This window comes from Patella vulgata, chromosome 1, assembly GCF_932274485.2.
Source record: "Patella vulgata chromosome 1, xgPatVulg1.2, whole genome shotgun sequence".
Taxonomy (NCBI): domain Eukaryota; kingdom Metazoa; phylum Mollusca; class Gastropoda; family Patellidae; genus Patella; species Patella vulgata.
Genome location: NC_065879.2, coordinates 58062834 through 58087507, shown reverse-complemented (window position 1 = coordinate 58087507; position 24674 = coordinate 58062834). Strand labels below are relative to the sequence as shown.

General features: G+C 34.7%; 1 protein-coding gene across 5 annotated transcripts in view; it reads left to right on the top strand.

Moving 5' to 3' along the window:
• Window positions 1-24674, top strand: part of LOC126808779 (5'-nucleotidase domain-containing protein 3) — a 457910-nt gene that overhangs the window by 117629 nt on the left and 315607 nt on the right. For 3 of the 5 annotated variants that reach the window (XM_050533756.2, XM_050533755.2, XM_056100816.1), the window contains 2 exons: window positions 4921-4981; window positions 15824-15926. In XM_050533756.2, the coding sequence (XP_050389713.1) occupies window positions 4921-4981; window positions 15824-15926 (164 nt within the window). Of the gene's footprint in view, window positions 1-4920; window positions 4982-10736; window positions 10815-12334; window positions 13211-15823; window positions 15927-24674 lie in introns of those variants that run through there. The other 2 variants (XM_050533759.2, XM_050533760.2) reach the window with 2 other exon arrangements.

Here is a 24674-nt window from a genome sequence, read left to right as displayed (position 1 = left end):
CCTGATTGTACGAAAAATCACGTTTTGAGCTTGTGAACACTGTAGAGGTCACAATTTTTTATCCGATTTGATTTAAACTTGAAATGTATGCTTATAACCCAAAGATCTTGGTTCCTTTCGATATTCGTGCATATCGGAACGTAACTTCCTGAATTATGGCCTCTGATTGCGTTTTTAGCTTGTGGACCCTATAGAGGTCATAATTTTTATCCGATTTAAAAAAACGTATTATTATATCACCGTTACACCCTACGGACGACTGAGTTCGAATTTCATGAAAATCGGCCCAAAACTGACAGACAAAATGGCTGCCCTTCGTTCTCAAATAGCTTAAAAATATGGTATATCAAGGTTGTGGAACCTATAGAGGTCACAATTTCTATCCAATTTTGTTGAAACTTGAAATGTAAGTTTATAGCCCAAAGATCTCAGTTCCTTTCGATATTCGCGCATATCGGACCGTAACTTCCTGAATTATGGCCCCTGATTGTTCGAAAAATCACGTTTTTAGCTTGTGGACGCTATAGAGGTCATAATTTTTATCCGATTTAAAAAAACGTATTATTATATCACCGTTACACCCTACGGACAACTGAGTTCGAATTTCATGAAAATCGGCCCAAAACTGACAGACAAAATGGCTGCCCTTCGTTCTCAAATAGCTTAAAAATATGGTATATCAAGGTTGTGGACCCTATAGAGGTCACAATTTCTATCTAATTTTGTTGAAACTTGAAATGTAAGTTTATAGCCCAAAGATCTCAGTTCCTTTCGATATTCGCGCATATCGGACCGTAACTTCCTGAATTATGGCCCCTGATTGTTCGAAAAATCACATTTTTAGCTTGTGGACGCTATAGAGGTCATAATTTTTATCCGATTTAAAAAAACGTATTATTATATCACCGTTACACCCTAAGGTCGACTGAGTTCGAATTTCGTGAAAATCGGCCCAAAACTGACAGACAAAATGGCCGCCCCTCGTTCTCAAATTGCATAAAAATATGGTATATCAAGGTTGTGGACCCTATAGAGGTCACAATTTCTATCCGATTTTGTTGAAACTTGAAATGTAAGTTTATAGCCCAAAGATCTCAGTTCCTTTCGATATTCGAGCATATCGGACCGTAACTTCCTGAATTATGGCCCCTGATTGTTCGAAAAATCACGTTTTTAGCTTGTGGACGTTATAGAGGTCATAATTTTTATCCGATTTAAAAAAACGTATTATTATATCACCGTTACACCCTAAGGACGACTGAGTTTGAATTTCGTGAAAATTGGCCCAAAACTGACAGACAAAATGGCCGCCCCTCGTTCTCAAATTGCATAAAAATATGGTATATCAAGGTTGTGGACCCTATAGAGGTCACAATTTTTATCCAATTTTGTTGAAACTTGAAATGTAAGTTTATAACCCAAAGATCTCGGTTCCTTTCGATATTTGTGTATATCGAATTGTAATTTCCTGAATTATGGCCCTTGATTGTAGGAAAAATCACTTTCGTTTTAGCTTGTTTTCTATCCATCTCTCGAAAATGTGGGCATATCCTACCTGGCAGCCGCTGGTTCATAACTTTATGATTTTATGTCTATTGCCGAAAACTCGAAAGGCGGCCGTCATCTTGGTTGAGTTCATCCAATCACATGTCGCGGCCAGTGCTCACTCTGGGTTTAATTTTTTTCCGCCAATTTTTTATTTTAATTTAATAGCCATATATTTTTTCCACCAAAAAAGAATAAATATCTATTAGATTTTTTGTGTAATTTTTATACATATTATATCAGTTTACAAAATGCTTCACTGCTTTGCAGAAGCCCATTTTTTGAAAGCTTTTTCAACATCTGGGGTAACCATTTTTAGTAACATTAAATTACACAGTGCATTTGTTTTTAATGAATATTTGTTTTGTTTTTTTTATAATATTTTGTCAACTAAACAGCCTGTAGTTGCCACAGGAATTGTGATATCACAAGGATTTGAAAATTCCCATTCATTCTTAAAAGATCTACCTTTTTTAAATGCACTTAAACATACATTATGCAAGAGTTAACTCTTCCTTTAGGCCTAAAATTCAAAAGCTAATATCTCGGTTCAGAGTGGAGCAATTTGAAATTTATTCTATATTCTATGTACGTTATCTATTTCTTTTTTAACTATTATAGTCAGTTCTTTATCAAACCTGTCAATAATTGCCCTTTATGTTTTTCGACAAAATTGACAGACAAAATGGCCGCCATTCGTTCCCAAATAGCGTAAGAATATGGTATATCAAGGTTGTGGACCCTATAGGGGTCACAATTTTTATCCGATTTTGTTGAAACTTGAAATGTAAGTTTATAACCCAAAGACCCGGTTCCTTTCGATATTCGTGCATATCGGACTGTAACTTCCTGAATTATGACCCCTGATTGTACGAAAAATCACGTTTTTAGCTTGTGGACCCTATAGAAGTCATAATTTTTACCCGATTTAAAAAAACGTATTATTATATCACCGTTACACCCTAGGGACGACTGAATTCGAATTTCGTGAAAATCAGCCCAAAATTGACAGACAAAATGGCAGCCGTTCGTTCTCAAATAGCGTAAGAAAATGGTATATCAAGGTTGTGGACCCTATAGAGGTCACAATTTTTATCCGATTTTGTTGAAACTTGAAATGTAAGCCTATAACCCAAAGATCTCGGTTCCTTTCGATATTCGCGCATATCGGACCGTAATTTCCTGAATTATGGCCCCTGATTGTACGAAAAATCGCGTTTTTAGCTTGTGGACCCTATAGAGGTCATAATTTTTATCCGATTTAAAAAAACGTATTATTATATCACCGTTACACCCTAAGGACGACTGAGTTTGAATTTCATGAAAAACGGCCCAAAATTGACAGACAAAATGGCCGTCGTTCAATCTCAAATAGCGTAAAAATATGGTATATCAAGGTTGTGGACCTTATAGAGGTCACAATTTTTATCCAATTTTGTTGAAACTTGAAATGTAAGTTTATAACACAAAGCTCTCAGTTCCTTTCGATATATGCGCATATCTAATTGTAATCATGTTTTTAGCTTGTGGACCCATTCATTAGAGGTCATAATTTTTATCCGATTTAAAAAACCGTATTATTATATTACCGTTCCACCCTAAGGACAGTTGAGTTTGAATTTTGTGAAAATCGCCCCAAAATTGACAGACAAAATGGCCGCCGTTCGTTCTCAAATAGTTCCTTTCGATATATGCGCATATCGAATTGTAATTTCCTGAATTATGGCCCTTGATTGTAGGAAAAATCACTTTCATGTTAGCTTGTTCTCTATCCATCTCTCGAAAATGTGGGCGTATCCTGCCTGGCAGCAGCTGGTTCTATTTTGAGGTAGCCTAGTACATGCAGGCCTATTGTAGAAGTTGATATCGCTTCAACATTCAATTTTTCGCTTTCGACCCATGGCATGCGATTTGATGATAACTGACTTTCGATCGTCTCTGGAGTTTAACGTCCACTTCCACATAAACTGTAACAGCAAATCTGGCTTCATTTATTAACTATACGGGCAACAGGAGTAAGAAAAAGATAAAACAGACGTCATAATCCAATAATCCCAAACAAATCGAACGAGTATTATTCTATTGTCCGCCATTTTGAATATATAAAAACCGTTAAAAATAGCCACCGATTCGTATTTGGAGACAAATAATTAAATCTTTTGTCTCTTAATTAGCTTATTACTACTCTTACTGTAAATACTAATCAACACTAATCCGAGATTGATCAATAGACAATGGATTGGTACCTAATTGATTGATAACTGACTCAGCCAAGCGCAATAGACTGTAACGTGTGTACGGCGTGGAAATCAAAGCTTTGTGGCAAGAAAATTTTATCGTCACGGTTAAAAAAGAATCGCCGTACAGGAAAAAGTTATCGCCCAAAATTCCGCCAGATTTAATATTTTATCGCCAAAATTATATTTTTATCGCAATTGGCGTAAATGGCGATCGACAGCGTGAGTGCTGGTCGCGACGTCATTGACATTACCAGGTTACAACCTCCACGACGTCACATAACAACAAGGCTGGTTTGTTTATTTGTTTGAACGCCGCTATTGGCTGAGTAGTGTGTTGAATATTATAATGAGTACTATAAATAGAAAGAGGGGATCTCGCCGGTTGTTTTGGTATAGGTTACGTGCGGGGCTTCCTACGGCAAAATGGCTACATTTTCAAGCGAAATTGGTCAATTATGGCTTTGTTTCAAGTAAGCTGACCTACTTGGAGTAAACTACTATTTACTAATTGCTCCATTTCTACCCTTTATCTACATTTTCCTGCTAGTAAAGTGTGACGGGCTGAATTTTAACATGATAAAGTATTCGAAAATGGTCAAAACCAAATTTTGAAAATTTTTGCACTCAGACACAAATTAGCGTATAATTAGAAATCTACTTCTGCGACTTAGACTCATTTTGCTATCACCAGTCACCTATATGTATGAAATTTATATACATCATTTAAATTTGTGAAACAGAGGTCTATTGAATTTCAGAAATTTCCGTCAATAATGTCTTAGAGTTATGGCCCTTGTTTTACTTTGTGAACCTTGTGAACGTTTGAATGACAAAAGTGATCATTCGATCTGTATGAAATTTATATGCATTATTTAAATTAGTAAAACGAAAAAGCCTGTCAAATTTCAACAATTTCTATAGACTATTTCCAGAGTTGAGGCCTTTGTTTCAGTTTGTAGAGCCTTGTGAAACCTCAAATGACAAAAATCATAATCTGATCTGTATGGAACTGTCTTGTAAAGGCCCCCGATTACCTACAATGGAATAAATATGGGACAACCCTTGTCAACTGCTCGGACGATTTAGCTGCTGTGGGCGTATGTTTCGTTGCCTGTCAACCTATCTTTATTTTCAGAATGCCATTCAAGCTATCCATTCCTCAGGAATTTTACACCAGAAAATAATGGAAAATTTAGGTTTGTATTCTGTTGTATTCTATATTTTAGATTAATTTAGCCAAAGGCATCTTAAAATATTTATGCGCAAGATTTTTAGCATGCTGAAAATATTGACTGTAGAAAATATGCTGAAGATATTAACCAGTTTCCTCCCACTGCTAAAGACCACTATGCACAAGCAAATTATTGAAATAGAATTGAGCCATATGTTAGTCCTAAAATGACCTAGTTTGTGTTGAGTGTATGATAAACCCCATTCCTCTCTCTCTCTCTCAATATATTAACAATATGGTATACAAAACATGCAGTAGATACTGAGAGTATGGTATATATAGAACATTAATTTAAAATGGGCAAAGATATTTTGCTGTCGATCTTAGACATGTTATCTTTGCCAGAGGTTGGGTTATCCAGGACACAAAATTTGCTTTACATTCATGCACAAAAGAATGACTCATTCCTACAGCAAATTTTTATACGCCCACATTTTCATGTGCTGTCTGTCTGGACATCTGTCCGTCCGGACATCCGTCCGTCCGTCCACAATTGTTTGTGAACGGTCTACAGGTCACAATTTTTATACGCCCACATTTTCATGTGGAAGTATATTGTCATCGCCCCCGTCCGTCCACAATTGTTTGTGAACAGTCTACAGGTCACAATTTTTATCCGATTTCAATGAAACTTGAAATATAGGTTCCTTTCGATATTGGCATCTATCGGACCGTAACTTCATGGATTATGGCCCCTGATTGTACGACAAATCACGTTTTTGGCTTGTGAACACTGTAGAGGTCACAATTTTTATCTGATTTTGTTGAAACTTGAAATGTAAGTTTATAACCCAAAGATCTCGGTTCCTTTCGATATTCGCGCATATCGGACCGTAACTTCCTGAATTATGGCCCCTGATTGTACGCAAAAACGCATTTTTTTGCTTGTGGACCCTATAGACGTCATAATTTTTATCCGATTTATAAAACTGTGTTAATATATCACCGTTACATCCTAAGGACGGCTGAGTTCGAATTTCGTGAAAATCGGCCCAAAACTGACAGACAAAATGGCCGCCCTTCGTTCCCAAATAGCGTAAAAATATGGTATATCAAGGTTGTGGACCCTATAGAGGTCACAATTTTTATCCGATTTTGTTGAAACTTGAAATGTATGATTATAACCCAAAGATCTTGGTTCCTTTTGATATTCGCGCATATCGGAACCTAACTTCCTGAATTATGGCCCCTGATTTTACGAAAAATCGCGTTTTTAGCTTGTTGACCCTATAGAGGTCATAATTTTTATCTGATTTAAAAAAACGTATTATTATATAACCATTAACCCTAAGGACGGCTGAATTCGAATTTCGTGAAAATCGACCCAAAACTGACAGACAAAATGGCTGCCATTCGTTCTCAAATAACGTAAAAATATGGTATATCAAGGTTATATAACCGTTAACCTTAGGAAAGCTGAGTTCGAATTTCGTGAAAATCTGCCCAAATAGCGTAAAAATATGGTATATCAAGATTGTGGACCCTATAGAGGTCACAATTTTTATCCGATTTTGTTGAAACTTGAAATGTAAGTTTATAACCCAAAGATCTTGGTTCCTTTCGATATTCGCCCATATCAAATTTTAATTTCCTGAATTATGGCCCTTGATTGTAGGAAAAATCACTTTCTTCTTAGCTTGTTCTCTGTCCATCTGTCGAAAATGTGGGCGTATCCTGCCTGGCAGCCGCTGTTTCTATGAAAAATGAGAAATTTTAATTCAAAATTTTGAAAAACAGTCGAGTTAGAGCAGATGAAAGTCAACAATTATGCAAAACAGACCCAATTTCCATGAAAATCGCCTATTTAGCCTTCACCGTGGCCTTCAATCGCGAGGTCATCAGGGATACAATTTGAAGTTCACATGTTGCTCTATCAACAAACCATATCTTATTCGAAAATATTGAAAAACAAATGAGTTAAGAGTTGGGATTTTAAAAATTTACTTGTCGGACATTTTACCCTAAATAAAAAGGTATAACTCTTATCGTTATTTAAACAGACGGATTCATACCACAATTAAAAATCATGTGTCAACAAAATATTCAAATCCGTACGTAATAAAAATAGGAACACCTCGCTATTTTTGTACGCCCACATTCTCGTGTGGACATATATTGTTGTCGCCCCTGTCCACCCGTCTGTCCGTCAACAATTTGTTTATGGGCACTCTACAGGTCACAATTTTTATCCATTTTCAAGAAATCTTGAAATATAGGTTTAAGTCCCTAAGAATTCGGCTCCTGTCGATATTGGCATGTATAGGACCGTAACTTCATGGACTATGGCTCCTGAATTTACGAAAAATCACATTTTTAGCTTGTGGACACTGGAGGTTACAATTTTTATCCGATTTTGATGAAACTTAAAAGGTACATGTATGTTTATAACCCAAGGAGCTCAGTTCCTTTCGATATTCTCGCATATCGGATCTTAACTTCCTAGATTATGGTCCATGATTGTACAAAAAGTTGCATTTTTAGCTTGTAGCCCCTCAAGAGGTCACAATTTTTATTTGATTTTATAAAACGTTTTAATATATCACCGTTACACGCTAATGATGGCAGAGTTCGAATTTCGTGAAAATCGGATCGAAACTGCCAGACAAAATGGCTGCTTCTCGTACGCAAATAGTGTAAAAGTATGTAATTCCAAGGTTGTGGACACCCTCAAGGTCACAATTTATATCTGATTTTCATGAGACTTAAAATAATTATATTTAGATCCCAAAGATCTTGGTCCCTGTCGATATTCCCGCATATCGGACCGTAACTTCATGGAATGTGACCCTCGATTTGAAGAAAAATCGCGTTTTTAGCTTGAAGTTCCTCTTGAGGTCACAATTTTTATCCGATTTTAAAAACCGTTTCAATATATCACCGTTTCCCTAATGACAACTAAGTTTGAATTTCATGAAAATTGGACCGAAACTGCCAGACAAAATGGCCGCTCCTCGTACTCAAATAGTGTAAAAGTAAAAGTATGTAATTCCAAGATTGTGGACACTCTAGAAACACAATTTTTATCAGATTTTGATGAAACTTAAAATGTATGTTTATATCCCAAAGATCTCTGTTCCTTTCGATATTTGCGCATATCACATCGTAGCTTCCTGAATTATGATCCCTGAATATACAAAAAAACACGTTTTAATCTTGTAGTCCCTCTTAATGTCACAATTTTTATTCGATTGATGAAACTTTGATATTATATACTTTTATATCCCAAAGATCTTGGTTCCTTTTGATATTGTCGCATGTCAGACTGTAACATTCTGGATGATGGCCCCTGGTTGTACGAAAAATTGCTTTTTATACCCCCCACACGAAAATGTGGTCGTATATTGCCGTCGCCCCTGTCCGTCCATCTGTCCATCGTCCACAATTTCTTGTGAACACTCTAGTGAGATGAAGAAGCCTATTTAATTTCAATAACTTCCGTTAATTTCTTCTGGAGTTATGGCCCTTGTTTCACTTTGACAACAGTTATCATATGATCTGCTTGAAATTGATATGCATCATTTAAATTAGTGACAAGAAGAAGCCTATTGAATTTCAGCAATTTCCGTTAATTACGCCGATAGTTATGACCCTTGTTTCACTTTGTTGTACCTTGTAAATGCTCTAAGGACAAAAGTTATCTGATCTGTATGAAATTCATATGTATCGTTTAAATTAGAAAAACGAACAAGACTTTTGATTTTCAGCAAATTTCCATTGATTACATCTAGAGTTATGGCCCTTGTTTTACTTTGTTAAATCTTGTGAACGTTTGAACGACAAAAGTTATCATCCGATCTGTATGGAATTTATATCCATTATTTGAATTAGTAAAACGAAAAAACCTGTCGAATTTCAGCAATTTCTGTAGATTTTAGAACCTTGTGAACCCTCAAACGACGAAAATTATAATGTCATCTGTATGAAATTGTCTATTAAATTCCCCTAATTACCTACGTGCGACAACCTTTGTTGACTGCTCGGACGATTTAGCTGCTGTGGGCGTATGTTTTGTTGCCCGGCAACCTATCTTTATTTAGCTTGTTCTCTGTCCATCTCTTATAAAATGTGGTTGTATCTTGCATGGCAACCGCTTATTCACATTTAATTCCCGTATGGTATTTAAATTTATGTCAGAATGAAATTTGCCGATCCGTGCCTGTTTCAATCAAATTCACGAGTCTTCGTTTATACGTCAGCAAATGAAGAAAGGCGTCAGAAATAAGAATTATTTGTGGTGATTTTCGTAAAATGGTATTTTAAAATTACATTGATAGTTAAATTACTTGTAAAAGGCATACATAACTTTGGCGTGTGGCGAACGTGACCGTTAACATATAACACATACAGTAGTTTCGTAGTAAGCACTCCCTTACATACACTGGGAAGTATCAAAGGTGACATTTGTGGAAATCAGGTGTAGATTTCATGCCAATTTAGTAAATTTCTGCAAATATCGGTGAAATTCTAATTATCGCCACAAATCTAATACCGCGAGGCTAAAATCTGTAGATACGGTCTGTTAATTAACAGGGGTGAGAAATTGACTGAAAGGTGATTTAATTATCGCTTGGGGTGAATATCTCCGTGACAGTGCGTTTTCTGTACTGGGTGTGTTAATTAACGGACGGGTTAAAAGCGACTGACACAGTGTGTATTCTTTGTTTGGTGAGTTTTCTCGAAAGCGTGTTATAACTGCAGCAAAGGTGATTTATCAAGGACCAGCAGGCTTTATCTGACGCGTAGGTGTTAAATCTAATTTACCGTGCAATTTCTTGTTCGACCGTGTGTTTTATGCAGATCGGTCTTTGTTAAGTGTAGGTCTTTATACATGGATTTATACGTGGAGTAGTTACATATTTGCGTTCTTATACATATTTCATTTCTTGTTTTATACTTCGTCACTGCTATATTTACTACACGTGGGCGTATTACTATATGAATGTATAGTTTCTTGCCTGGGTCATAGATAGGACTACCAAGAAAAAGTAATTTCCTCACTATATATAACAAATGATAATTCACATATTAAATAACACTAATGAAAATAGGGACATGCGCCTGCTTCCACCTAAGGCGGTGTTGAATTGGAACTATGTTTCTTCAATCTTGTCGCCTGCGCGCTTAGGATCGTGGGGGCTATTTTCGGCCGCACTGCTTTCCAACACAAAAAATTTTGAAGTTTTATTTGGTTGTTTTCATCATTTATAACAATTATTTTAGAAATAAATTATGTATAATGTCCCGTTTATCGATATTTACTCGCTAAACAAAAGTTACCGGAATGTTGTCGTGTTTAATATAGAGAGATAAAACAATAGGTTTCATTGGATGAGAGCTGTAAATTTGATGCGTTCACAGCCAATGAAAAATAGCTTTGTATAAAATACATGGCAACCAACTAAAACTTCTTAACACGGCCGTAAGGTATACTGTTTTTCATCGGCTGTATGAGTGAAATACTGGGAATCCCTGGAATCTAGACCAATAAAAAAAACGTCCGCTCTCTCTCGTTAGAAAAATCATTCGTGCCGGTATTATTCATCATCATGGCTGGGTCTGGCGGAGGGTCTTTTCTTGTGTGCTCATTGCTAATTGCTACCACTGATATCAGCCATTTTCTTCAGATTCAAAAGATATTTCAGAATCCTTAATCCTGATAATTCATTTGATTTTCATTTATTTGCTGACTCACCTGAAATGCTGATACTTTTTAATTCCAGGGACTGGTTTACACGCTCCATCAAAGAAGGTCTGCCTACAGAAAGACCTACAATAGGCAGACTTAGCTCTTGAATAATGTATGTTTAATGTAAAATAATTAGTTGCTAAATAAATATAGGACTAACTTGAGTATTATTCCCAGTTTTGTTCTTGCCCTTGGTTCATTTGAACCAGTTTTTATTTCAACATCTCCAATACAAGACAAAGCAGTGATTTGAAAAGTAGAAATATTGAGACATATTTTGTTCAGTCCAACAGGTGGAAATGGCATGTTGACGAAAGTGCACTGTTACTCGTATGTGAAACATTAGTATGATTTGGCCTACCCTTGCTTGATAGGCCTAAGGCCTGACGTGCCAGAATCTCCAGTGGTTTGTTTACGTTTATTGTGCATGCAGACTGAGCGCTAATTGTGAATTTTGGGAATAGAATTTTTATTTAAAAAAACGGCAGAGACGTCCACAGACAACATACTATAAAAACCAACTCACCTATATATTTAGTGACCTTTTCCAACTCGACCCGGTCGATAGTATCTTCGGAATATCCTGTGTATAATAATGTATCATTATCGCAAGTGTCTGCCGTCTGATCGAATTCTTCATCCTCTGAGTCTGAGTCGTGCTCAATAGCTTCACGCTCATCCCCCCACGATTCCCCAAAGAATTCATTCACTAATTCGAACAAATGATTGGAATCATTTGAGTTTAGATTTAGTAATTTGGCAATTTCTGCATCCATGTTGAAAACAAAGCAGGTAGAGTGGAAATTTCAAACTGAGCATGCGCAGAGTGATTTCAACCAATCAGAGGCGGACTTTCAGAGTCAGCCTAGCAACAAGTGTGTTTTTTGTTACGAAGGTATGGGTTGTATTGCGACTTCTGACGTAGTGACGTAGATTTCAAATAAATTATCGGCTGCAGAGACTCTCACGCTTTCGATTGGTACCAGTAACAACGGGGGAAAACCCCGTTACTACTGTTAGCAGTTGATTATTTTTTGTTAATTTTCACTTGTTTTAAGACATTTTTCTTGTGAATTTAGCTGCACCCTCTCAATAAAAGCTAGTTTTGAGGTATTTACGATAAAAACTTTACATTAATTCCAACGAGGAAGTAATCTTAATACATTTTTCAAGCGTTTGAATCATAAATCTAAAAATAGATTATTTTCACCCAGTCAATGCATTTTTGGCTATAGCTCAAAATACGCCTGTCCGACTTCTGGTCGGTTTCGAACTGGACCGTCACATATATATATGTAAATAAATGAACCTCTCAAATGGCTTCTGATATTCTCGATGACCAAAATTAACCCTGTGTGTAGGAATGTTAAAGCAGTATCTGTTCACCTTTCCTGAGCATCTAGTGTCACTCTGTTGATTGGGGTCAACAATTTTTACAACTGATGTGTATATTAAATATCTTGTCTTTTGATAATTTCCATTTTAGTTTTAATAATATTGAATTTTAAGTAGGTACAGTATTTAATAATTTAAAAACATTTTTAATGTTGCATTTAATGTATCACAAATTAAAGTTAAGCCATGCAAGAAAATACTATACCTGATTGTTTTATTTTTTTTATATCTTTACAGTTAGAAAAGACAACCGAAGATATTCTATACAGTTGTGGTAGTCCTGCTTTCGTAAATTTGTTATTATGTGAAGATGAAGTATCTTGTGATGATGACATTTGCATACATTATTACAGTAAAAGGCGCAATTTTCCTCCTTGTTGCTACGTTTGTGGAGATTCTCTGCAACTTTGCGAGGGTGATGGACATCCTGTATGTGAATCATGTATTAATTTAAAACGATTTAGAACACGAGGTGCCAAAACGCGTTAATGGTTAGATGTATGATCGTGGTCCTTAAAACCTTTATCGTTGTATTGTTGTTTTGACAATTATTCTACAGTAAAAGGCGCAATTTTCCTCCTTGTTGCTCCGTTTATGGAGATTCTCTAGAACTTTGTGAGGGTGATGAACATCCTGTATGTGAATCATGTACTAAACGATTTAGAACAAGACCTGCCGAAACGCGTTAATGATTAGATGTATGATCGTGGTCTGTAAAACCTTTATCGTTGTATTGTTTTGACAATTATAATGTTTTAATCTTCAGTTAAAAGTTGTGGTTTATGAAAAATAAGCCTCTCTCTTTCTATAATCTGTAAATCAACAGAATGTCAAGTTTTGATTAAGTTTAATTAAATTATTATGCTACAAGAAATTTCTGCCTGCAGTTTCACAAAGCATTTATGATTCAGAAACAAACCTCGGCACATATTTTTTTTTAATTGCTGTATATGTTCATACATTAAAAAGACAAAAGTTTTATAAAAATGTGAACAATTTTGAGTAAAATCTTCACTAAGACTGAGAATGTTTTGTGAAACCTGGGCCTGGTTGTGCCAAGTAAAACATGTTGAATATTGTATCCCAATTGTTGAATAAAAACAAAAAATTACAGTTGTTTTCTTATTATAGTAGGGAACATTGGTCAAACCCAGCTGTTATTTGGTGATGAAATTCAAGTTTTTGAAAGTATTAAGACAACCTTTGCATTTGACCTCATTATTTCATTCATTCAAATGATAAGTTTGCCATGTAATACCTGGGAATATGAATTAACCCCTTTTCGCAGTAGAATAAGAACGAAAATGGTGGTTTGTGTTGGTTTAACACTTTGTGTTGAAAAATAAGCTTTGTGTTGTGTTTGCCTCACACCCTCATTGGATTGTCCCGAGAGTAGTGACAAGAAACATAGTTCCAATTCAACACAGCCCAAGGTGATATTGCCCATTGCCGAACATTATTCAGATTCAACCAAACTCTTTGTAACTAGCTCGTCTTTAAAAGCAAAATACTGATATATGACCTAATATTGAGACGCTTGTTCATATAGCCGCTTGTTTTCGATTGTATGAAATAGCTTTATTATTTTACTCCAAGGTAATAAGAAACCACAGGTTCTGTGATTGTGAATCAAGCCTTTATTTTACAATTTATATTGTCAGTTCGTGCACGCATTTCACACGAAACTAATCTTTTGATGTTGAGAGGCGACACACAGTTAGTTCTGCTCTTTGATGTTTGAGGCGAGGCACAGCTCGTGCTCAAATGGATTAGCTGATAAAGTTGGTTGGAATTTGGCCATTGTTACAGTTTATTCCAATAAGTACAACAAAAAGGACAATTTTGTAATGTGGGTGAATGCTGTGGTATATTCAATTTTGATCTTATTGCAATGGATAAATGTATGGTTCACTTTTTGAGCATCTCATTTAAATAAAGCTTGATATTCTAATAATATATATACATTTCATTTTTTTCTCATAGGAAATTTAGGTTAGTATCCGAAACGAAAAAACTGTCCAAGCCATTATATTATTGTAAACAGAGAAATGTTCAAACAAAGAAATGAACTAGACAAGACAAAGAGTATAAGCAATACCATTATTTGTTATCACATATTTATGTTTATATGCGTTCACAATTAAATGTTTTAATTAAATCGTAACGTATGAATTATGTGTTTTATTTTTCATCGAAATGGCAATTGGTATTAGCGAAAACATTCGCTGCTACACGCATATAACTTTGCTCCAATAATGATAGTTTGTGGAATTTTATGGGGTTTTAAAAGAAACATAGTCAATGGGTGGATTTTAACACTGGGCAAGGCAGTCAATGGGTGGATTTTAACACTGGGCAAGGCAAAGACGGGGAAACGTTATCAAGTTGTTATTCAAATTATTCAAAGAAATATAAGGCAAAGAAATACGTGATGACATTGAAAAGGAGAGATGCATGTGCTACTATGCCGACATTATCATGGCGTATGTGGACTGATGCTAAATCATAGGACTATGATATTTTTCTATAGCATATTCCCCCCCCCCTCCAAAAAAAAAAATTCTCTTATTGGAAAATTTAATGTCTTTTCAAATAATATTAACAGATTATTTGTTGTTTGGTTGTTCTTCTTGGATTTGTTAAATTATTAACAGGAATTTCCAATTCACTTCTAGTAGTAATTTACATTTCTAATTATAATCACCAAACACCCACCAGAACTTCGCTGATCATCAACTTGTAACAACGTTGACCTAGATGTTATATAACTGCTGCCAGACTTTATTTAGGGGCAACATTTCTAACTATATAATGTGTATATTATAAACCAAAGGTACATTTAGAATTATAATCAGAACAGAACAATAATATTATTCCCAATACATTCACTGTTTTATTATACGACGACTTTGGTTTAATAAAATAAAAAATTCGTCATGACTCTGTAAGTTAATAACGATGTGTTGTGTATCCTATTTAAAAACTGTAATTTGTCGGCGACAGAAACGCCTCAAGGGATTATGTACGTAAGCTATAGATATTTTAATTACATCAAATGTGTATTAGAAGTTACTCTTGTTCTGAAATAGTTTCTTTTTAAAACAATTCATGACGTGGAACTCAGTATAGAATAATGAAGCTATATAAGTTTAAAACTATGACTTTAAAATATAGTGAATATGTCGAAATAGGTAACTGCAGCAATAAAATATTATTACCTAAATAGATATTCCTATAAAGACAGTGGCCTAATTCTTTCGAGCAATTTTACATGTCGGTGTGAATAGAATACATAACAAATAATATAGTGAAATTTACTGAAATACATGCCAAACAATCTCTTTATACAAAATGCCCCACACCCCCTTTATGTCTGATTGTAATAGCTTTAAGTGATTTCTCGGTATCATTCAAGATAAACAGTCTTTGCTCTGCAAAAGGAGATCAAATCAAACAGTTATAAATGGGATTTAGACAAAAGGGAACCATATTTATGCATATACTTGAAGACTTTCTGTAATTCAAATCTACGTTGTATTATTCATCTGTTTTATGTCATTTATTTTTGGTATATACGGACACATATTTAATATGCCATAGCTTAAAACATAAGTAATAAATATTGTTCATACTGTATTAACAGGCCTTTAACAAATAAACCATGCTATAATTGTGTGTACCCTATATTATATATTCATATGATAAATGACCATATTTGTATTTCAGATAGATTTTTACAGAAATGTGATAAAACCAAGTTTTTATTAGAAAGGCTACGACTCTCAGGAAAAAAATTATTTCTTATAACAAACAGTGGATATGCCTTTGTGTAAGTTCTCCTTTTAACCTATCTCATATATCATAACAAGCCTCTACAAATACTGTTGACTGTTTGTAACTAATCCCTGTTTTGACTAAGAGTCAACTAGTCTTTATCAACCACTAATACAGTTTAAGTAAATGATGTGGTATACAAGCAGGACAAATGCCAGCCATATTTTTTTTTATACGCCCACATTTTTATGTGGACGTATATTGTGGTCGCCCCTGTCAGTCCGTCCGTCCACAATTTGTTTGTGGACACTCTACAGGTCACAATTTTTATTGAAATATAGGTTTATCTCCAAAAGATCTTGGTTGCGTTCAATATTGGCATGTATCAGACCATAACTTCATGGATTATGGCCCCTGATTTTACGAAAGATCACGTTTTTCGCATGTGGACACTCTAGAGGTCACAATTTTTATCCGATTTTAATGAAACTTGAAATGTTTATAACCCAACAGATCTCGGTTTCTTTTGATATTCGCGCATATCGGACCATAACTTCCTGGATTATGACCCCTGATTGTACGCAAAATTGCATTTTTAGCTTGTGGTCCCTCTACAGATTACAATTTTTATCTGATTTAAAAAAAATGTTCGAATATATCACCGTTACACCATAATGGTGGTTGAGTTCAAATTTTCGTGAAAATCGGACTGAAACTGACAGCCAAAATGGGCGTTCCCTGTACGCAAATGGTGTTAAAGTATGTAATATCAAGGTCTAGAGGTCCCAATTTTTATCTGTTTTTGATGAAACTTAAAATATATCTTTATATTCCAAATATCTCAGTCCCTATCGATATTTGCGCATTTCCGGCCATAACTTTCTGGATTATGGCCCCAGATTGTATGAAAAATTGCTTTTGTTTTTAGCTTATTATAACCAAGCATTTGAACATAATGCTTGGACGACATATTTTTCCTGTATTATGTAGATTCATAAATAAACAGTTTTTGTCATTTTTGTCCCCCGCCTTTCGAAGAAAGCAGGGGACTATTAAAATGGGTCCGTCCATCTGTCCGTCCGTCCATCTGTCTGTCCGTCCCTCGTCCCTCCGTCTGTGGGCATATAAAAACAGAATGCCTAATTCATGAAATATTTCTGGTAAACGTTTTCTTGGGCTTTCCTCTCTTATGGCACTGCATTACTATTAGGTGCACTTTCTTTTACCAGATATTTTATTTACAGAAGGGGTGTGCCTAATACATAGTATTAAGCAAATCTAGGCTTTTCCCTGTGTCAACAACGAAGACTGAAGTTGATGATGTCAACATTTTTCGTGCAATAAAGATGGCGGCCATTTGACATACCGCTACCGGTATTCCGCATACCGTTAATCATAAACGACAGTGCTAACAATATGGGCCGATAGCGGTTTAGTGTTAGGGGTATTTAAAATATCTGCAAAATTATCGTTAATATGTACAGGTACTGTTAGCCATTATCGGTAATCCAAACAGTGTCTCGTCAATGGTGTTGTCCGTTAAGTTGACGAAAAGGCGGGGCTTACGACAGACAAGCCTTTTCATTGGCTTTTAGAAAGGTAACATCCATTAAGCAAACGCTCAGTATACCATACGCCATTTGTATTGTCTTTTATAGTGACAGCATTAATGGGCGGGATTACAGTTAAACTGGCAGAGATATCGAAGAACAGGACACAAATTTAAGCCATCGAGTAAAATATATTTTAATTACATAAAAAGTAATAGTCCGGTAGCCCAGTGAGATTTAATCAAAATATTGAGTCCAAAAGGTTTGAGGTCTATAACACATATTTTACCCCTAGATCATTTTGGAAAGCCAAGTCTTAAGTTTTGTAACCTGTGCATATACCTGGGAGTGCTCCCCCTAACCCTCCCATATTTAATGGGAGTTAAAATTCAATGTCCATCTACAATTTGTTTGCAAGCGTTTCACACTAACACTAAGAAACAGAATGCATGACTTCAGAGCATACAAGGTTGTGCTAATGCTACTTAAGAGCTAAATTAATTACAGTAGAATCTGTATGAGCAGCCGCTCCTATTCAGCGACATCTCCTTGTAAGCGGTCACGATAAATTCCCCCCCGTAGAAATTCTGTTGTTTCATCTCTTTATTCAACGGTCACTCCTCTAACGCGGCCAGCGGTCACTATTTTACTAATAAATTCAACAAAACATCACCCATTCAACGGCCATTGTTGAATGATACCATCTTGTCGTTCTTTTTAACACCCCCGCTAATCCCGTGAGTAGTAGTTAATTAACTGGACCCCCACTGATCAGATAAAAAGAAATGTAAAAATAACAATCAACCCGTGATTATCTGTTAATTAATCTTTTGTTTTATTAAACGACTAACCTGATCATTGTTTTCATGCGTAACGACACATTATTTGATAATGATTGAATAAAATAAAAGTACCAAGTTTTGTCACGATCATCTAGTATCTCTTGTCCATTGCCACTTTATTGTTAAACAGAGTTACACCCCCTGTATATGTGATAAAATTATCGATGTTTTTTTTTGTTCATGTGCTTTTTTTGATGAAAGAAAATTAATTCATCTATTTTCTTCACAAAAATGGATAAATATTATCGAATGCATCACAATGGTAGACAGTAGTATCGAAGATTGGTACAAAATGACAAGTTTACAGAAGTTATGTCTGAGATTTGATTAAAGAATTTTCGTTCGGCGCATGATTCAGCGACGGTCAAATTTATCGCTTCCAATGCATTCAAGCGTAATATTTAATTTATGTCAGCACAAAAAGCACCAAGATTTTATTAAGAGGCCACTCCGGTTAAGTTATGTCCAAGAATTGAGTAAAGAATTTTCGTTCGGCGCAAGATTCAGCGACGGTCAAATTTACCGCTTCCAATGCATCCAAGTGTAATATTTAATTTATGTCAGCACAAAAAGCAACGAGATTTTATTAAGAGGCCACTCCCGTTAAGCGGTCAGTTGTGAAAATTCCCTTGTGTTGCTGCTTAATGCAGATTCTACTGTAGCACTAATTAGTGACCGTAATTAAAATTTAGAGTCCATAACTGAAACAAAGCCTAAAAGCTAGTTAACCAAGTCATGAAACCAAAAATATCACTTAAGAGCGACAAAAGTTGAACAAACCTTGCTTAAGACTCGTTCAAAGGTGACAAAGGTCAAAGGTCACTAATGAATGACCATAATTAAAATTTAGAGTCCATAATTGATAGAAAGCCTAAAAGTTAACTAACCAAGTCAGGAAACCAAACATATTACTTAAGAGCGACAAAAGTTGAACAAACCTTGCTTAAGAGTGGTTCAAAGGTGACAAGGGTCAGAGGTCAAATTTTAGGTCACATAATGACGTTTGAGTATATTTGATTAAATTGTCTTGTCCGGGATTATTTTTCTTTCTAACACCATTTCTTTGAGTTGCACTGCACAAAATGACTGCTTAAGAGCATGAAATGCTGTACTAATGCTACTTAAGAGCTAATTAATTAGCACTAATTTGTGACCATAATTAAAATTTAGAGTCCATAGCTGAAACAAAGCCTAAAAGCTAGCTAACCAAGTCAGGAAGCCAACAATATCACTTAAGAGCGACAAAAGTTGAACAAACTTGGCGTAAGACTGGTGACAAAGGTCATTTTTTGGGCCACATTATGACCAATTAACCAATCAACCCATCAAATTGATTATCTCTGCTTGCCCTAAAGAGACGCGGAAAAACTATGCGACGAATTACTCATTCCTAGGAAATGAAATGCAAAAACTGTTAAGTTTTTCCATTTATTCTAAATATTGAGAATGGAAGTATAGAACTGGATAACTCTCTGGTTTTAAAAAAAACGCAGACAATTAAATTATGAATTAGTCCATATACGATTCGAAACATTTATGTGTTCTCCTTTACATGGATCTTTACGGGGAAAAAAGTTGAAATCGAAAGGTTATTTTCCGTATAATGCTATCAAGACCAGCTTATACTTACAAGATGTTTGTGCTAGATAAGATAAGATGTTAATTGTATCAAAACGTCCATTTAGGACAACACGTATACATTTAATAATACATATAACATAGAAAACACATACATGTACACACAAGTAATACATTCATACAGACATATGCATGCGATACGCTTGTTGGCTAATAGTCTTGTTTCATCAATTTTCATTCTATTATGGATGATCGCTCCTAAATATTTCCAATTGTAAATTAGATTTAATGTGGAGTGAGGCACAGATTTCGTAATGTGATGTTGTTTTGGGCGATTTCAACACCAGAGATGGCTCTTAAAGGAGGCATACAATCCCTGTGACCGACCCATGACAATTTCTAGATATCAAAAGTAGTTTAGAGCTGTGATTAATTACAATATTCGATTTGCATATTCCACCAATGCTACTTCTATTAATATATTTCCGAATTGGATAATTATTTTGATATAATATTTGTATTGTCATCATTGTGTACCATACATTTCTTTCTCCTCGTTAACTGTATGGCCCATTTTTTACTTTGTTGAACCTTGTGAACGTTCGAACGACAAAAGTTATAATCCGATCTGTATGAATTTTATATGCATTATTTGAATTAGTAAAACGAATAAGCCTGTCGAATTTCAACAATTTCTGTAGATTACTTCCAGAGTTACGACCCTTGTTTTAGTTTTTAGAACCTTGTGAACCCTCAAACGACGAAAATTATAATGTCATCTGTATGAAATTGTCCATTAAATTCCCCTAATTACCTACAAAAGAATAAATATAAGACAACCCTTGTTGACTGCTCGGACGATTTAGCTGCTGTGGGCGTATGTTTTGTTGCCTGGCAACCTATCTTTAACGGCTTTGAGTGTAGTAAGCACAGGAGGACCGCAATACATGGAAACAAAACCAATAAGGCAGACGTTGCCAGTCATAAACAAATACCAAATTAAGTGAATGGCCCCGGGGACCAGCCGTAAGCGTCTACTGCGCTGTATAGTCCAGTGCATGTGATGATACAGGCTTCACCCAAAATGAAAAAGACAAACAATGATTTACAAGAAGGATGCAATAGAAATAATGCTACCTTGTTGCGTTTCTTGATGGTGATAGCGTACCAGTGGATGTTATGAGTTAGAATGTCAAAAAATTAACAATGATAAGGGAGATAATCCGAATAGAACTTCCGAAAACATTAAAAATTAATAAAGTCTAGTGACATTGACACAGAATATGTCTAAATTAGTTGACGCCGATTGACACTTTTGACATGGTAAACACTAGGGACCGGTTATCATTCAGATTTGATGAAAAAAGGAAAGAAACTGAGCTCACCATCTATAATCTAATACACATATTCAGTTAATAGATTGCCATACTGAAAGTATTAAATACCATCAAGATTCATCAAATAACGCCCAGTTTGTTCTACCTTTTAGTTTAAGAAACACCATTTAGTTTTGAAATCGGTCATCTAGTTTATGACCATTTAGTTTAGTTTTGATATTGGTCATCCAGTTTATGACCATTTAGTTTCATAAACTAGACAACCAATGTCAAACTAAAAGGTAGCACAAACTGGGTGGTTTTTGATGAATCTTGATCACTTTTATAGACCAAAAACCTTGAAAAGTGACATGTAGAAAACCGTCTATTTCACTGCAACCGTACAAGTTAGAAACCATTTTCTGGTATCTGTATGATCGTATGGGTTCAATCTATTTGTTGATTGGAATCAAATATCATAATTTTAAAAACATAACAACTCAGACTCATTTGAATAAAATATCTGTTTTGAAGGCTAAAAATACAGTTTTTGCCAAAATGACGTTAGTTCCGGTGATAATGAAAATCTTAAATTACTTGTATGAAATCGTAAATGGCATTAGGTATCACACAGTGAAAATTTTATGAAAATCGAATAATAATTGATACTTTTATGGACAAAGAACCTTGAAAAGTGACCTGTTGAAAATTGCCTATTTCTCCGCAACTGAACAAGTTAGAAACCATTTTGTGATATCTATATGATCGTATGGGTTCATTCTATTAGTTGATTAGAATCAAATATCAAAATTTTAAACAAACAACAAATACGACTCATTTGAATAAATTATTTGTTTCGAAGGCTATAAATACAGTTTTTGCCCAAATTTCGTCATTTCTGGTGACATTGAAAATGTTAAATTGAGTTGAATTAGTCACAATTGACAATATGCATCAAATGGTGTCACTTTTATGAAAATCCAATAATAATTGACATTTACGGGCACAATAGCGTAAAGAGTGACTCATGCAAAATTGACCATTTCTCGGCAACTGCTCATATTACAAACTAATTTTAAGATAAATTCTCTTCGTATGGATTAATGCTACAAGTTTATGAAAGTTGCGAAGAAATATTTTAAAATATGAAAAGCCTGATTGGATTGTAAATAGCTCATTTTTTCACCTTTTTTCACCTTTAAATCAAAATGGCCCGAAAACGAAATCGAAATTAAAAAAAACTGAGCCCGATGTTTTCTGTGCCTTTACAGGGCACACACTTTCAGTGATACCAGATTTGAAAAAGATATTATTTGCTTTCAAAAAGTGGTACCGAACTCTCAAAATTGTAGTTTTTGCTACCCTGGGTAATATACCACATAAAAATATTCATAAATAAAAAAAGTTTTTTGTAAAAATTTAAATTTTCAAAATTTGGTGCCTAATATCTCAGACGATTCGTGGAAAATCAAAAATCTAAAGAACCATAGCTATGTGCCTTGTCTCTGGCTACGTCAAAATGTATCCAATGTTAAAATCCGACGATTATTGTTAATATTACGGCAATATTTCAAAAATTGACGATTTCGGACATTTCGCATTATCGCAGAACGTTCGAAATAACTTTAATCTCTAAGTCACACCCACTTTCCCAGTAAAACCGAAGATATCAAATCAATCCGACAAGTAGTTTCTGAGATACAATCAAATTGGAAAAAAAAAAAAATAAGAACTAGAACTGCGATGCAGTACGACGGGTTTCACCGGTGTCACGTTACCCTTGAACTTATGTCACTTCTGGTACCAATGAAACTGTTAAACAGGTTTCCACATAAGCATTGTACACATGAAATAAAATGGACGCAGAATCGACCAAATCCAGCAATATCAATTCATTTTATACATTTGTTACATGTAAGTGATCCTGACAAAATTACAGTCCTTCCTGTGATAATGAAAATGTTCAATTAGTTTTAAGAAATCAGAAATAGCATCATCACATGGTGAAAATTTTATGTAAATCGAATAATAATTGCCACTTTTATAGACCAAAAACCTTGAAAAGTGACTCGTAGTAAATCATCTATTTCTCTGCAACTGTACAAGTTAGAAACCATTTTGTGGTATCTGTATGATCGTATGGGTTCATTCTATTTGTTGACTGGAATCAAATATCATACTTTTAAAAACGTTACAAGTCAGACTCATTTGAATAAAATATCTGTTTTGAAGGCTAAAAATACAGTTTTTGCCAAAATGACGTTACTTCCGGTGATAATGAAAATCTTAAATTACTTGTATGAAATCGTAAATGGCATTAGGTATCACACAGTGAAAATTTTATGAAAATCGAATAATGATGGACACTTTTATGGACCAAAAACCTTGAAAAGTTACCTGTTGAAAATCATATATTTCTCCGTAACCTGAACAAGTTAGAAACCATTTTGTGATATCTATATGCTCGTATGGGTTCATTCTATTAGTTGATTGGAATCAAATATCAAGATTTTAAAAAAATAACAAATACGACTCATTTGAATAAATTACTCGTTTTAAAGGCTATAAATACAATTTTTGCCAAAATTACGTCATTTCCGGTGACATTGAAAACGTTAAATTGGTTTGACCTAGTTAAAATTGACATTACGCATCAAATGGTGTCACTTTTATGAAAATCAAATAATAATTGACTCTTTTACGTGCAAACTAGCGTAAAAAGTGACTCATGCAAAATTTCCCATTTCTCGGCAACTGCTCGTATTATAAACTAATTTTCACATACATTCTCTTCGTATGGATTAATGCTACAAGTATATGAAAGTTGCGAAGAAATATTTTAAAATATGAAAAGCCTGAATGGGTTGTAAATAGCTCATTTTTTCACATTTTTTCACCTTTAAATCGAAATGACCTGAAAAAGAAATCGAAATTAAAAAAACTGAATCCGATGATTTGTGCGCCTTTGCATTGCGCATTGATTTGGTAATAACAAATTTTGAAAAAATAATAGTTGCTTTCAAAAAGTGGTACCGAACTGTCAAAATTATAGGTTTTTTTTTAAATTATGCCACTTCCAGTGTCGACAGGAAACTTTATCGGTAACAAAAAAAATGACATTTTGGCAAACGGAGCATATGAACTTTGTTTCAAACAAATCGAACGATCATTAATGAATCTAGGAGTGTAAAACTGAATTAGCCAATAGCGGCCAAGGAAAATTATTTAGACAAAAATTGTTGACATTTTCGCTCAAATCAGACGACCCTTTAGCCCTGGATACAATATCATCAAAAAATATTCATTAATAAAAAAGTTTTTTGTAAAAATTTAAATTTTCAAAATTTGGCACCTAATATCTCCGAAGATTCATCGAAAATCAACAATCTAAAGAACTGTAGCTACGCGCCTTGTTTCTGCCTATGTCAAAATGTATCAAATGTTAAAATCCGGCAATTATTGTAAATGTTACGACAAAATTTCAAAAATTAACCACTTCGGTGATATCGGACATTTC